General features: G+C 43.1%; 1 protein-coding gene across 1 annotated transcript; it reads right to left on the reverse strand.

Annotated features, from left to right (window-relative positions):
- Window positions 1-761: 761 nt before the first annotated feature.
- On the reverse strand, window positions 762-1,346 carry LOC121979526. The gene has a single exon (XM_042531516.1). The coding sequence runs from the start codon at window positions 1,344-1,346 to the stop codon at window positions 762-764; it is 585 nt and encodes a 194-aa protein (XP_042387450.1).
- Between the last annotated feature and the right edge of the window lie 16,043 nt (window positions 1,347-17,389).

A 17,389-nucleotide genomic window follows, 5' to 3' on the forward strand; every position in this document is an offset into this window, starting at 1 on the left:
CCTGCTCTGTCACAAATCCTGTCAAAACAATTGAGATTAAATACATCATGCAGCATATCCTGTTCGATCCTTATTAAGAATTGAGATTTGTCTACAAAGTAGCAAACAGGAACTAGGCAAACAAATACAACGCACAATGAAAAATAATCAGAAATGAATTGTAAAAGTTAAATAGGAACAAGAAATATATAGTAATTTCCATGAAAGGGGCAAATATAATCAGGATACATGTATATTAGTATTTCTCCTATTCACTCAACACTAAAACCATTTTCTTGTTTCAAACAGGAGCTGAAATTAACCACAGCCAAACAACTTAATAGACCAAACAAAACATTCATGATGCCATGAAGCAGTAACAATCAAAGGATAACCTAAAGAATGGGAAACAAGGAAACTATTTTACAATTTATTAGTTAAAAAAAGATGCACTGAGTCCATAAATATTTTTTACTAAATTTTTTTAGCATGAATTTTTTGATATAACAATCCTGTACTTATATTATAGAACAATTAATTTTCTTTCATCATCAGTCATATGAATGCTTGAAGCTGCTAAGCATTAATGCAGAATAAACTGGAATTGGCCAAGTACAGAGCTTACTCTTCTCTGTAAAATTCCACGAGTATATGCTACTGCCATGACTAGAATTGCCACTCCAAGAAGATAAACCCACTCAGGGCGCCTCCCTCCACAACATGTAAGACAAATCGATAGAGTGAGAGATCGAAGGGGCTGCTTCCTTCGGATCCTTGTCCTATCAAAGCCTGACCTCTATTCTCTTCAATTCTCCATCGTAATCAATCCAAGAATGCAATTTTTCTCCTCTGCTGAGGATGAGAAGCAAACCATCGTCGGAAAGATTACTGCTTTTTGTCAAAAGTTCTCCGCCAACATCGACTTCGACGAGGCTTGCTGTCGTCACGAACTTCACTGCAACGACACTGGTCGATAACCTAGACCAGTTGCCATTCGCCGGTTCCAAGGGAACGCTGACCGGAGATAAAAAGAAAGCTAGGCCTCCGCCATTGCCGGGCGAAACAGAGAATGAGAAGGAAGAAGAGAACCAAGGCTTGGTGCCGAAGAATCTGACTGGTTTCCAGTAAATCATAAGCCTTGAGCTCTCGTTCACTGCACACGTCACCCTCACCTCCGAGCTATTCATCTCAGCATCGCCATAGAGGGCAAACTCCATGGCGAAGCTTCGATTTTTCCCCGACCCACCGAAAGAGAAGAAGAGAGCGTTACCTTCTCCAGTCGATATGCAGTTCCCAGGTGACAAGGGGGCGACAAGCAGAAGGATGATGGCGAGAATGAGAGCGAAAGCGGTCGAGGACGTCGTCATTGGAAAGATCCCTAGGCGAGGTGAAAAATGTGCAGACGACGAAGGAGCAGAAACCCTAAGCACCATGAAGCATGAGGAAAAGACGGAGAAACCAAAAACCAGAAAGCATGAGGAGAAGAAACCCTAAGAGATGGAGCAACCCGCGAGAGGGCAAAGATGGAAGGGAGAGGAGAAGAGAAGGGGAAAGAGGATATGGATGTGGTCGTTTTCCACAGACCTCACAAGGGAGTCGTGTGTTGATCTTGATCGGGAGAGGAAGGGGCATCGATCTAGCAAGGGGAAGGACGGTGCGATATAGGTTTAGGTTTAGAGGGAAGTGTTGTAAATTTTGGCTAAGTATGGGTAGAAAAATTAAATTATTTTATTTATCATAGACACCAGGTTTTAAAAACCGTTGTTAAAATCGGTGTCTATTAACGAAAAAAAAGGCGCTCATAGACATCGGCTAAAAAACCGATGTCTATGAACGAAAATCAGCGCTCATAGACATCGGTTTTTGGAAAAACTGGTGTAAAATACTCAAAGACATCGGTTTTTGCTTAAAACCGTTGTTGTTCCACCGATGTCTATGAGGGTTTTTTCTTGTAGTGTATTTATATGACCTAAGCGACAATGCCAGAGATAGGTTTGGTTCATTTCATTTGATTTGAACCTTTTGGTATTTATGTTATAGATGGGGTTCTCTAAGTCTAGAATATAGAGTCCGTTCATCAGAGGTGCACTACAATAGAACATATCGTTTAAAAAGACGGAACAACATTTGTTCTTTATGATAAATGAAAAACCTTTCTTGTCCAAATAAGAAACTGATATAATGTTCTTAGTAAGAGAAGACACATAACAACATTCATCTAATTCTAGTACAAGCCCAGAGGGTAGAGATAGAAAGTAAGTCCCTACAGCAACAACAGCAACCCGTGCTCCATTGCCTACTTGTAAGTCCACCTCTCCCTTCGTCAATGCCCTGCTATTTCTCAACGCATGCACATTAGTACAAATGTGAGAAGCACATCCGGTATCTAATACCCATGATGAAGAAATAGAGAGATTAACTTCTATAACATATATACCTGAAGTAGAAGTCTCACTTCTCTTCTTCTTAAGATCTTCCAGGTAAACTTTGCAGTTCCTCTTCCAGTGTCCAGTCTGACCGCAGTGGAAGCAGGTAGCATCCTTGGCGACCCCTCCTTTGGGTTTTAGTGCTTTACCTTTGTCCTTGGCTTAGGACTTTCCTTTGCCTTTAGGCTTACTCTTGCCCTTATGCTTTTGTACCATCAAAATGGAGTTGGGCTTAACCTTCTTAAGGTTGAGCTCAGCAGTTCTCAACATGCTAAGGAGCTCGGGTAGTGGCTTATCAATTTTGTTCATGTTGTAGTTCATGACGAATTGACTGTAGCTCTCTGGCAAGGATTGCTAGACCAAGTCAGTGGCCAGCTCTTGGCCAAGTGGGAATCCCAACTTTTGTAGGTTCTCTATGTACCCAATCATCTTGAGCACATATGGTCCTACGGGAGTCTCATCTTGCATCTTGCACTGAAACAGTGCCTTAGAGATCTCGAATCTCTCGTGCCTCGCTTGTCCTTGATATAGTTGACAAAGATGTTCAACCATATCATAAGCACCCATCAACTCGTGTTGCTTCTGAAGCTCAAAGTTCATGGTCACAAGCATGAGGCATGACACATCTAATGTATCATCTTGATGCTTCTTATAAGCATCTCGGTCAGCTCGCGTGGCAATGGCAAGAGGTGCCTCGGAATAGGCTGCTCCAGGACATACAGTTTTCGTTCTTGTGTGAGAACGATTCTTAGATTCCTGTACCATTCCAAGAAATTAGCTCCATTGAACTTGTCCTTATCAAGGACAGAATGCAGAGAGAAGGTGTTCATGTTTGTCGACATGGCAATCTACAACAAAAAAATGTAGAAAATAAATATCATATTCCACTAATCATTTAATTATGTCTTTAATTAAATGATGCTCCCACTGAATTATAGAATTTTTTTTTTTGTAGAATCAAGTCATGGATGTGGTCAAACCACACTTACTAGATTCTAACCAATTAGCTTTAATACTTTTGGAACAAGATTCACATCATACTATGCCTTGAGTTAGCTTTGGCTAAATCGCCCAAGACTTAGTATGATTGGTAGATAACTAATTATCAATTGCATCTCTATGCGACTCTTGTTTATAGGATCAAGATCCTCATTTATATTAGAACTTGAGTTAGCTTTGGCTAAATCACCCAAGATTTAATATAAATGTGATTTTTTTCATATTTTCCAACCGTTGGAAAAATGCCTATAGTTATACTCGATCCAATTGAGTTAACTAGTTATAGTTAATCCAATTAAGTTTGTACTCACCCAATCTTTGATAGGCGGGGCCAAGATTGTCCCTCCACACCCTATCAAGATAATATGCGTTGCTCTGCTTTGGTAGATTCAACAACAACATGTGATCGAGATAGTGATGGGTATCAAAACTTGGTAGGCATTTCGAGTTGAGTTGATTTAGATCTAATCTAATCGTGGATTCGTATCTTATACACATCAAGGCACTAATTAATTACTCTACATTATCATGCATTACATACACAAGCAATTAATTAAATTTTGATTAGGTCATGGCCCTAGTACGATCTTCTCAAGCCAATGAGAAGATCGAACGGTCAACCTAGGGTCAATAGCTTCTCCAAGCTCCTCCCTTTGACCACTATGTGTTGCTCACACCCTCCTCGTCGTTCCTTCTCAAGTGGACCTTCCACCGCTCCAATTTTTGTACATTACAAATATGAAACTCGAGTTACATTCCAGTCTAAAACTATTTTACAATAGGAAAAAATTAGGGAGGTACGACACGCAGGTCACATAATATATACAACACGTACATCACACAAAATGGCGCGCAGGCCATATTATGAATTACAACACATTTAGTCCAATCAAATTGGGTTTTTTGGGCCATGACCATCACAAAATCATACATAATTCTAAATTATGTATTAAATATAAAATTCTATAATTTTACTACTATTTTTACGATTTTATGAGTCACAATTTTCTGGCGGCCCCGTTTAGCGATTTTCGGGCGCGATCGCGGGACAATGCCCCTTGCGGGGTTAGGGGCAGCACCCCTTCTCGTGAAATGAGTCACACGAGTGTCCATTTACGATCTTACAGTGCCTTGAGCCGCTGTCCCAAAACAATTTGGGTGAGACCTTGCCGATTCGGAAGGTTTTTCTCGGTAGTCGAAGCCTACAAGTGTCCAAACACTTGTTGCTTCGCCTCTACGAGAAAGATACTCATAAAATGCATAAAAATAGAAAATTTACAGAAACTTACAGATCTGATATTTTTCATAAAAATACAAAATGAAACAAGTACATGCTTCGCACGTGGCTCTGATACCACTGTTGGGACTTTCGAGCCGCAAAAATCGCTTTTTGCGTTGCGGAAATCCCGAAGTCTTGCCACGGATCCATGCAAAGATATATAAAAATTATCATGTACATTTTTCCTTATCCTAGATCTACACTAGATCTACAAGAAAGGGGTTTATACCTTTGAAGCGAAGCCCTTCGCAAATCCCGCTCGTCCAAAAGGGTTCCCGGATCTCGAGAGTGTCAAATGTACACTCCTCTATGTGTATCCACACGAACAATAGGTGGAGAAAAACACAACTAAGAGTGTGCTAGCACCCTTAGAAGGTCATGGCAATGGAGGAAGAGAGGGAGAGAAGAGAGGAAGAGAGGAGGAAGAAGAAGACCTCTTGAATGAGCACACAAATGAAATCACTCACACATTCAAGTGGCCAGCCACAATAGAGAGGTTATAAACCTCCATGGGATACCAAGAGTCATGGCTCTTGGTCTCCCTCAAGAGGTGGCATTTGGTCAAGTCAATCTTGACCAAATGATGTGGCCTTGATGATGTGTAACACCATCATTGGTTGGCCCCATGCCAAGTGGCTTTGGTCAAATCAAACTTGACCAATGAAGTGGCATTTGGTCAAGTCAAACTTGACGCTTGATCTTCCCTCTCAAGTCAAGTCAAACTTGACCTCTTATCTACCATGGTTGATCAAATCCAACCATTTGATTCATATCAATTTAATCTAAAGAATCTATATTCATTGAATTAAATTGACTCAATGAATCATAATCTAATTAGACTCATTGGACACATGAATCAAATTGAATCCAACTCAATTAGTTCTAGTTTGGATTACTCTTGATCCAATTTAGTTCATCACATGAACCTAATCCTCTTGGTTCATCATATGAACTAATCTCTATCTAATTGTAACGACCCGCCTTCTACTACTAGGCTATAAGGCGAATCGCTACAGTTTAGTGCTAAACTATACTGTGCGGAAAACTGGGTAAAATAAAAATTTTACTAAACTATTGTAGTTGCCTCTGCTAAACTCCGTGAGGGTGAGACTTCATATCCCACTACCTTATAAATGTTCATAGCTATACTAAGGAGGTGGAACTAGGGTTTGGATCAGTCCCTTGAACGATCCACTGACCCCCCACGCTAACACTGGCTGGATCGGTCTGGGGACCGATCCAGTAGAGGCTGGATCGGTCGGCAGACCGATCCAGGTATAGCTGGATCGGTCGGCAGACCGATCCAGGTATAGCTGGACTCTAGGTTCAGATGACCTAGAAACAGCATGTTATATCAGTTAGCTATAGATATCGGTATTTTATGTCCAGTGGCACAATTCAGCCTCTGATCGGTCTGTAGACCGATCAGAGGTCTGATTTCGAGTCTGCACTCTGATTTCCAGCAACTGGGTTGTACCAACTCCACATACCAACTAATTAATGCATCAGAAACTATTCTAACCACATGTACTAACATTCTAACGGCATAAACTAGTAATCTAACTTAACATAAGACATAGTTTAGGAATTTCATGGCAACACGCAACTAAAAGTGCCTAGAACATGGAAACCAAAACCAATAAATAAAACGCTAAAGTAAATGCTAAGGAGTCCAATGCTCAATTTGCTACGTCCCCTAAGGACCTTTGATTCCAGTTCCATGCACACACATCCTCATCTGCATTGACCTCCAGCCTCCGCTACTGGTCCACTTTTCCTTTACCTTTATCTGCAGTATAAGAAAAGTAGTATCTGTAAGCTAAAAGCTTAGTAAGAAACCATCTACCTCACAAAATCATGCATACGATGCAATTATGATTTGAAAACATGCTATTCGAAAACATAATGAACAGGCTAGCATGGCATGGCATACAATCATATAAACATGGCATACTGAGCTAATCATGGATAGCATACAAACTAATTATAAAGCCCACATAGAGAACTGAACTGAAGCATAATGCTGAGCTAAACTAAACTAAACTGAAGCTGAACTCAACTCATCTAACATAACTGATTTTGAGTTTGGAAAACTAGTACATAATAAGTGAAAATAATAAACATACTGTTGGGCCCGGCAACCGTACTTTGCTGTGCGCGCATCCCTAACTAGACCCGGGTTTGCAAGTCCCGAATTTAGTAGGGTCTACTAGGTTATCTAAACCTAGCGACTAGGTTATCTGAACCTTACTAGGATATCTGATCCAGTACAGTGCCACTGAAAATAAAATACTGATATCTATAGCTAACTGATATAACATGCTGTTTCTAGGTTATCTGAACCTAGAGCTAGGTTATCTGAACCTAGAGGCGACTGTGGGAGCCCACCCATTGGATATCTGATCCATATAAGCTGAAATAACTATTTTACTGGTTTAAATGCTTCTAATGCATTTATCTAAGCTGTTAAAATGCCTAAGTTGCATTTTAGCTGATCTAATCATTTTATCGAACGCTTGGTGTGCCTAAACCCTCCTCTCCATTAGGGAATCGCTTCTAGGCACCCAACAGCGTCTATGATCCCCAACTGAAGGAGAATAGACGTATTCGGCCCATCTAAAAGCGCTAAACTAATCCCTAATTGGCGAAGAGAGCTAAATACACCCTAGGTATCGATAAAAATTTGCATACATCCTAACTAGAGCATAAAAACTCAAGCGGAAACTATTATACTGCAGGTGAGGGGTTTCTTACCTTCTAATCGTAATTTCTTACGATTCTATTCGCTAGAACTCCGGTGGAGGTGGTCCTCTCGACGATCCGCTCACGTCTTCGCGTTCCTCTCGCGGAGGAGAGCCTCTTTCGTGTAGGAGTCGTCGCCGGAAGATGGCCCTAGGGACCTTGGGGCTTGGTGTGCCGTGCGTGAGGGAGAGGAGAGGGTGGCGTCGGCGTTGAGGGTTTGGAGAGGGAGAAGGTTGCCGAACCAAGCAAAAATAAACCAAACCCACTTAAACCTTCTATTTATATTAAGTGGTTAATTCGGCTAAACCCAACTTAAATATAATCGTTCCCCTCCTCTTTCAGCACAGCCCTGCTGGGTCAACTGGTTATGACATTGTCCCTCTAAATCATAGGTCTCGGGTTCAATCCCCGCCTAGGCCGTTTTACGCTTATATTTCTTTTTGCTACTTCCGCTACTCGGAAAATTCCGGGAAAAATATCTAAAAATTCCAGAAAAATCCTAGAATATTTCTAAAATAGTTTTGAGAATTTTCGGGCGTTACAATCCCCCATACCTTATAAAAAGTTCGTCCCCGAACTTAAAACAATTCTGGATACTTCTGTCTCATGCTGGCCTCTGTATCCCAAGTCGCCTCTGCTGCTGTGTGATTTTGCCAGCTGACTTTGACTAATGGTACCTCCTTGTTCCGTAATTTCTTTACTGCTCGGTCTATTATCTGAATAGGCCGACTGTCATAGCTGAGATCATCACGGACCTGTACCAACTGGGGCTCAATCACCTGGGTGGCGTCTGGGATATGCTTCTTCAGCATAGAGACATGAAATACATTGTGGACAGCTGACATCTCCTGAGGTAGCTCTAGCTCATATGCTACCTTGCCCACTCTCTTCGTGATAAGGTATGGTCCCACATATCTGGGAGCTAGCTTGCCCTTCTTCCCGAAACGCATGACTCCCTTCATGGGAGCTACTCTGAGGAAAACTGTATCCCCAACTGAGAACTCTAGGGGTCTGCGTCGTGTATCAGCATAGCTCTTCTGACGGCTCTGTGCTGTCTCTATCCTCTGGCGAATCTGCTGTATGGCTGCTGTGGTAGCTGCTACTAGATCTGTCTGAAGTTCTAGTTCCTTCTGTTCACCACTCTCATACCAGCAGATTGGTGATCTGCACCTCCGCCCATAGAGTGCCTCATAAGGTGCCATGCCGATAGTGGCCTGATAACTGTTGTTGTATGCAAATTCTGCTAGACTCAGATATTTGCACCAACTTCCCTTGAAATCTAGGGCACAAGCTCGGAGCATATCTTCGAGTACCTGATTTACTCGCTCCGTCTGACCATCTGTCTGAGGATGGAAAGCTGTGCTGAATTTTAACTGGGTGCCCATAGCTGACTGAACACACTTCCAGAAGTGTGATGTAAATCTACTGTCTCTGTCTGAAATGATGGTTCGTGGGACTCCATGTAGTCTGACGATCTCCTGGAGATACAACTGAGCTAGCTTCTCCATGGAGTAGGATATCTTGATAGCTAGAAAGTGGGCTGATTTAGTCAACCTGTCAACTATTACCCGGATGGCATCAAAACCATTTGTGGTTCTGGGTAGCCCCACTATGAAGTCCATCGAGATATCCTCCCACTTCCATTCTGGAATCTGTATAGGCTGCAGAACTCCTCCTGGTCGCTGATGTTCCGCCTTGACCCTCGGCAGGTGAGGCAGATGCTAACATATCTGGCGATGTCTCGCTTCATCCCGGCCACCAAAAACGCTTCTTCAGGTCTTGATACATTTTGGTGGAGCCCGGATGCATCGCATAAGGAGTCCTGTGAGCCTCATCTAAAATCTGTCTCGTAGCTCCTCCCGATCTGGAACACAGAGTCTGTCGCCAAAATACAACACCCCACTGTCGGACACTCGAATTCTCCACTTTCTGATTCTGCTAGCCCTTGCTTGATTTTCTGAATTTCGTGATCCCGATCCTGAGCTGACTGAATATCACCAAGCAAGGTAGACTCTAAGGTCATAGTAGAGAGCTGTCCCACGATGAGTTCAAGACCGAAATCTACGATCTCCTTCTGTAGGGGCGGTGACATGGCTGTAAGAGATAATAAGGTAGCACTGGATTTCCTGCTAAGTGCGTCGGCTACCTTATTGGCTTTCCCTGGATGGTAGAGGATGTCTATATCGTAGTCCTTGACCAGCTCAATCCATCTGCGTTGTCGCATATTCAGATCCTTCTGAGTGAAGAAGTACTTCAGACTCTAATGATCTGTATACACTCTGCACTGAGCTCCATACAAGTAATGTCTCCAAATCTTGAGAGCGAACACTACTGCTGCAAGATCAAGGTCATGAGTAGGGTAATTCTTCTCATAATCCTTGAGTTGTCTGGAGGCATAGGCGATCACCTTGCCATTTTGCATCAGTACTGCTCCTAGTCCCAACTTAGAGGCATCACTATAGATGTCAAAGCTGCTGGTGTTGTCTGGTAGAGCCAAAATGGGAGCACTGGTCAATCTCCTTTTGAGCTCGCTGACTCCGTCCACTGGAATTTCCTGTTCTTTCCGGTAAGAGCTGTCGGTGGGGCTACCTGGAGAAATCCTCTACAAACTTCTGTAATATCCTCGCTAATCCCGAAAGCTCTGATTTCACTTTGGCGTTCTTTGGTCGCTTCGCCATTTATCGCTTCTATCTTGTCGGATCCACCATAACACCATCCTTTGAGATGATGTGACCCGGAAAGGACACCGATCTAGCCAAAATTGCATTTCGTGAACTTGGCGTAAAGCTGGTTCTGAAGTGTCTGCAATACTAGTTTCGGTGCTCGCTGTTCTTCCTGAGTTCCTGAGTAGATAAGAATGTCATCGATAAACACAATAACAAACTTATCTAAATACTCCCTGAATACTCTGTTCATGAGATCCATGACTGTAGCTGGAGCATTGGTCACGCCAAAGGGCATGACCACGAACTCTTAGTGTCCGTGTCTGGTTCTGAATGCTGTCTTCGGTGTATCACGCTCCTTGACTCTGACTTGGTGATATCCCGATCTGAGGTCAATCTTAGAGAACACTGGGTCATCTATTCTGGGAAGAGGGTACCTGTTCTTGATCGTGACTGATTCAGTGCTCTGTAGTCTATGCATAGCCGCATGCTTCCATCCTTCTTCTTCACGAAAAGTACAGGCGCTCCCCGTGGTGAGTGACTCGGGCGTATGAAACCCTTGTCAAGAAGCTCCTGTAATTGCTCCTGAAGTTCCTTCAGTTCTGCTGGAGCCATGCGGTATGGTGCCTTGGAAATTGGATTTGTGCCGGGAACAAGCTCTATCTTAAATTCAATCTCCCTGTCTGGTGCTAAGCCTGGTAGCTCTTCAGGGAAGACTGCTGGGTAGTCACAAACGACTCGGACCTCTGCTAGCTGTTGGTCCCTGTCCTGACTGGTGCTGACTACGTGTGCTAGGAATCCCGTGCATCCTGAATCCAGTAACTTCCGTGCCTTCATAGCTGAGAGAAACCTCTTGGCCTTTCTCCTTGGTTCCCCGACGAATTCGAACTGTGCTTCCGCTTCAGGTTGGAACGTGACTTTCTGTTTACGGCACTCGATAGAGGCACCGTATTTGACCAAAAAGTCCATTCCGAAGATAATGTCATAGTCGGTCATTTCTAGCACTATCAGATCGCAAAAGAGCTCCCTGTCTGCTATAATGACCGGCACTGCTCTGAGCCAGTGCGTGGACGCCATGATCTCTCCTGAAGGTAGCGTCGTCAAAAACTGACCGCTGAGTATCTCTGGAGGTACCTCTAATTTTTCGGAGAACATCCTGGCTATATATGAATGGGTTGCCCCAGTATCAAATAGAACAGTAGCACTATACTGAAAAATGCTAATCTGACCTGTGACAACCGTCGAGGCATTGGCTACGTCCTCTCTGGTGAGTGCGTAGATCCTCGCATTCGCTAAAGCTGGAGGGGCTTCTAATCTGCCCTGGCTGATAAGTGGACCTTCTAGAGCGGCCTGCATCTGATGTAACTGAGCTGACTGGCCTGCATACGGAATCTGCTGTGGCTGAGGAAGACCGGTCTTGTTCGGGCACTGCTTGGCCATGTGTCCTTCTTGTCCACATTCAAAGCATCCTCGTGTGCCCTTACGACAAACCCCTGGGTGGAATTTCCCACAAGTGACACACTTTGGATAACTGGGTCGCTTGCTAGATGGTCCTCCTTTTGAGTCACTCCCTGATTTGCGCTTGTTGTTGGAGTTCCCTTTCCAGTTGGAGCTGTGGCCCTGCTGTTTCTGAGTGTGAGAGCTTCCTTGGCCTTTGAACTCTGAGGAGACTTGCTTCTGTTGCTTCATGCTGTTCTGGTAATGCTCTGTGGTCAAGGCACTGCTCACTAGCTCCTCCGTGGTTTGTGGCCTATGGATGCCACCAGCCACGTTCACTGCTATCTCTGGCCTCAGCATCTCGAGCATCAACCTGATCCGTTCCTTTTCTGTGCTGACTAGCTCTGGGCACAGACGAGCCAACCTGTTGAATTTCTTCACGGCTTCCTCAACTGAGAGGTTGCCCTGCCGAAACTCAGTGAACTCGTCATAGTGGCGGTTTGTAACCCGCATATGAAAGAACTCCTCAAAGAATTCTTTCTCAAAGTCGGCCCATGTCATCTGGTTCACTGGGCGCTTCGTTCTGATTCTTTCCCACCACATGCGTGCGTCTCCTGTCAGGCAGAAGGAGGCACACTTCACCTTCTCGTGTTCTGGCCAGTCCAGAAGCTCCATCGTGCTCTCCAGTGTTTTGAACCATGCTTGTGCATCCCATGGTTCACTAGTGCCTGAGAAGTTCTCTGGCTTGACTCGCTGCCACTGGATCAGATAGGCTTCCTTCCTTGGCTCAGCTGCTGGGACTGTTGGTGCTGGGGCTGGTGCTGCAGGCTGAGCTGGTGGAACCTCTAAAACTACTGGAGTCGTCAGGTTTGGCTCCGGGGTGACTGTGGGGGTGTTCTGCTGATTAGCCTTTAAGGTGGCTATTTCCTGTTGCTGTTCAGCTAGCTGCTGCTGTAACTGAGCCACTAATGCTGTAAGATCTGGAGGAGGCACTGAACTGCCTGCCTCTTGCTGGGGCTCACTGGCTAGTGCCCTTCTAGATGGGCGTCCTCGTGCCATTTCTAATGACATAAGGAACATATGTATAACTAATACTATCACGGTTATATAGTTTCTGATATCATGTTTAACCTATCACATACTAACGAGCAATAAGCATATAACATGAACTGTAACTATAAGCAAGAAGCATATACCATGAATTGTCACTATAAACAAGAACAATAAAGAGAGTAGAGGTATTCTTACTTGGAAGCTGCAGGTGCAATGCTGATGTGTGTGTAGGAAGTATGGAACACTGCTCTGATACCACTCTGTAACGACCCGCCTTCTACTACTAGGCTATAAGGCGAATCGCTACAGTTTAGTGCTAAACTATACTGTGCGGAAAACTGGGTAAAATAAAAATTTTACTAAACTATTGTAGTTGCCTCTGCTAAACTCCGTGAGGGTGAGACTTCATATCCCACTACCTTATAAATGTTCATAGCTATACTAAGGAGGTGGAACTAGGGTTTGGATCGGTCCCTTGAACGATCCACTGACCCCCCACGCTAACACTGGCTGGATCGGTCTGGGGACCGATCCAGTAGAGGCTGGATCGGTCGGCAGACCGATCCAGGTATAGCTGGATCGGTCGGCAGACCGATCCAGGCACCCGAAATTCTCCTGGAGGCTACTGTATCGTGCTGGATCGGTCGGCTGACCGATCCAGGAGGATACAGTATGCTACTGTATCTCGCTGGATCGGTCGGCTGACCGATCCAGTGGCACAATTCAGCCTCTGATCGGTCTGTAGACCGATCAGAGGTCTGATTTCGAGTCTGCACTCTGATTTCCAGCAACTGGGTTGTACCAACTCCACATACCAACTAATTAATGCATCAGAAACTATTCTAACCACATGTACTAACATTCTAACGGCATAAACTAGTAATCTAACTTAACATAAGACATAGTTTAGGAATTTCATGGCAACACGCAACTAAAAGTGCCTAGAACATGGAAACCAAAACCAATAAATAAAACGCTAAAGTAAATGCTAAGGAGTCCAATGCTCAATTTGCTACGTCCCCTAAGGACCTTTGATTCCAGTTCCATGCACACACATCCTCATCTGCATTGACCTCCAGCCTCCGCTACTGGTCCACTTTTCCTTTACCTTTATCTGCAGTATAAGAAAAGTAGTATCTGTAAGCTAAAAGCTTAGTAAGAAACCATCTACCTCACAAAATCATGCATACGATGCAATTATGATTTGAAAACATGCTATTCGAAAACATAATGAACAGGCTAGCATGGCATGGCATACAATCATATAAACATGGCATACTGAGCTAATCATGGATAGCATACAAACTAATTATAAAGCCCACATAGAGAACTGAACTGAAGCATAATGCTGAGCTAAACTAAACTAAACTGAAGCTGAACTCAACTCATCTAACATAACTGATTTTGAGTTTGGAAAACTAGTACATAATAAGTGAAAATAATAAACATACTGTTGGGCCCGGCAACTGTACTTGCTGTGCGCGCATCCCTAACTAGACCCGGGTTTGCAAGTCCCGAATTTAGTAGGGTCTACTAGGTTATCTAAACCTAGCGACTAGGTTATCTGAACCTTACTAGGATATCTGATCCAGTACAGTGCCACTGAAAATAAAATACTGATATCTATAGCTAACTGATATAACATGCTGTTTCTAGGTTATCTGAACCTAGAGCTAGGTTATCTGAACCTAGAGGCGACTGTGGGAGCCCACCCATTGGATATCTGATCCATATAAGCTGAAATAACTATTTTACTGGTTTAAATGCTTCTAATGCATTTATCTAAGCTGTTAAAATGCCTAAGTTGCATTTTAGCTGATCTAATCATTTTATCGAACGCTTGGTGTGCCTAAACCCTCCTCTCCATTAGGGAATCGCTTCTAGGCACCCAACAGCGTCTATGATCCCCAACTGAAGGAGAATAGACGTATTCGGCCCATCTAAAAGCGCTAAACTAATCCCTAATTGGCGAAGAGAGCTAAATACACCCTAGGTATCGATAAAAATTTGCATACATCCTAACTAGAGCATAAAAACTCAAGCGGAAACTATTATACTGCAGGTGAGGGGTTTCTTACCTTCTAATCGTAATTTCTTACGATTCTATTCGCTAGAACTCCGGTGGAGGTGGTCCTCTCGACGATCCGCTCACGTCTTCGCGTTCCTCTCGCGGAGGAGAGCCTCTTTCGTGTAGGAGTCGTCGCCGGAAGATGGCCCTAGGGACCTTGGGGCTTGGTGTGCCGTGCGTGAGGGAGAGGAGAGGGTGGCGTCGGCGTTGAGGGTTTGGAGAGGGAGAAGGTTGTCGAACCAAGCAAAAATAAACCAAACCCACTTAAACCTTCTATTTATATTAAGTGGTTAATTCGGCTAAACCCAACTTAAATATAATCGTTCCCCTCCTCTTTCAGCACAGCCCTGCTGGGTCAACTGGTTATGACATTGTCCCTCTAAATCATAGGTCTCGGGTTCAATCCCCGCCTAGGCCGTTTTACGCTTATATTTCTTTTTGCTACTTCCGCTACTCGGAAAATTCCGGGAAAAATATCTAAAAATTCCAGAAAAATCCTAGAATATTTCTAAAATAGTTTTGAGAATTTTCGGGCGTTACACTAATTGATCTTTGTGTGTGATCCTATAGGTTCTTGTAATGTTGACAATGCTCCTAAACCTATTTAGAAGCATAAGTAATGAGCGGTATCTAGCAACACATCATTACTACCCAAGTTACAAGAATGTTGAGATCCAACATCACCTTTGTGACTACTAATTGTGACCCTCACAATATATGACAATGTTCTTCTATCCTTGACATCTAGATTGATCAGTTTGAGGCATAGACCGTGTCATCCTCTAATCAATCTAAATCTTGAACTCTAAGTAGACTCACTCTAATCAAATGAGCTCAATATCTCATATTGACTCATTTGGTCATGGCCATGCACTTAGTGGTTTCACTCTATCAAGAATAATGATGTTGCTCCCATCATATAGGAGGGATAGATCCCATCTACATCACTCACATCCCTCCACATAATTTGTTACATACCCAGTAATCGCCTTTATAATCCACCTAGTTACGGGTGACGTTTGACGAAGCCAAAGTATGCAACTCCTTATGTAGGGAACCATGGTGGCTTCAGGTCCAAGGACTGATAGTCATACTAATAGTCACATAAGAAAGTATATGACACTCATATAACGATCCATGATACTTTCTCATGGCGGGTCATTCAGTATACATTTTCCAATGCATTCCCATGTGTCAACTTGATATCTCTATATCCATGACTTGTGAGATCAAGTCATCGAGTTGACCTACATGCTAGTCTCATCGCATTAACATTGTCCTTGAATGTTAATACTTGACTAGGAATGATTAAGAGTAGTGTTCTCTATATCATCTCACTATCGATTCAACCAATCGATTGATATAGATAAGAACCTTCTACTCATGGATGCTATTATACTTAGTTATTTAGCACCAATACAAGTATAATAACCATAAAGTAAATGCCTTTATAAATATATAGGAATATGATACATTGAGTCCATACAACAATCATCATATGATTGGCTCTAGGGCTCTAACTACACATGCCCCATTGATCAAAGGGGCTGGAAACTATAGAGGTTCTTAATAATTGTGTAAGATGATGTGGAATATTCTAATGTTTCTAACAAGAAATACAAACTCTTACAAGTTTAGCGGCATCTTCTTGTAAAGTAGGCCAGAAATATCCCGCTAATAAGATTCTGCGGGCCAAGGACCTCCCACCTATATGACTACCACATGAGCCCTGATAAACCTCTTGTAGGATATATTGTATATCTTTCGTGCCAATACATTTAAGTAAAGGTCTAGAGAAAGCCCTTTTATATCTACATCAGCCTGTCTCTCAATACAAGATACTAACAATGTCTGTTCAACTGGCCGATCCAAACTCCATGGCGTTATAGTAGAGGCCAATTTAGCTAATTCATCCGCTACTTGATTCTCAGCTCGAGGAAATTTTTGTATAGTTACTTCTTGAAACTAAGCCTTCAATTTATCAAATGCCTCAGCATATAAATTGAGTCTATCATTGTTAATTTCGAAGTTACCTGATAATTGTTGGGCTGCTAACTGAGAATCAGAATAAATGTAAACCCGGGCTGCTCCCATATGCCGAGAAGCTTGTAATCATGCTATCAATGCTTTATATTCTTCTTCATTATTAGTGTCCCTATAATTCAGCCTGATATAAAGTTGAAGCTTATCTTCTCTTGGAGATATAAGGAGAACACCAATCCCACTACCTTGTCTGGTTGAAGATCCATCCACATAAATTTTCCAGGTATTTTCTTCTTCAGGACCTTGAACTTCTATGATGAAATATGCTAGAGCTTGTGCCTTGATGGCTGAGCGAGGTTGGTATTGTATGTCATACTCACTAAGTTCGGTCGTCCATTTGATCAATCGACCAGATGCCTATAGGTTAAGCAAAACCCGCCCGAGAGTACTATTGGTCAATACAATAATTGTATGTGCTAGAAAATATGGGCGCAACCTCCGGGCAGTTAACACTAATGCATAGGACAACTTTTCGAGTGTGGTATATCTACACTCAGCTCCTTTTAATAAATGGCTAGAAAAATACACAGGTTGTTGCTCTTTCCCATCCTGTCTAACTAACACAGAGCCTATAACATTTTCATTGGCTGACAGATATACCCATAAAGTTTCTCCTACTACGGGTTTAGCCAATACAGGGAGGGTGGACAAGTAGTCTTTCAATTCCTGGAAAGCTTTGTCACATTCTTCATCCCATTGA

This window comes from Zingiber officinale, chromosome 5A, assembly GCF_018446385.1.
Source record: "Zingiber officinale cultivar Zhangliang chromosome 5A, Zo_v1.1, whole genome shotgun sequence".
Classification (NCBI taxonomy): domain Eukaryota; kingdom Viridiplantae; phylum Streptophyta; class Magnoliopsida; order Zingiberales; family Zingiberaceae; genus Zingiber; species Zingiber officinale.

Excerpts from the sequence above, each read along its gene's own strand:
- LOC121979526 (XM_042531516.1), bottom strand. The coding sequence starts at position 1,346 with ATGACGACGTCCTCGACCGCTTTCGCTCTCATTCTCGCCATCATCCTT.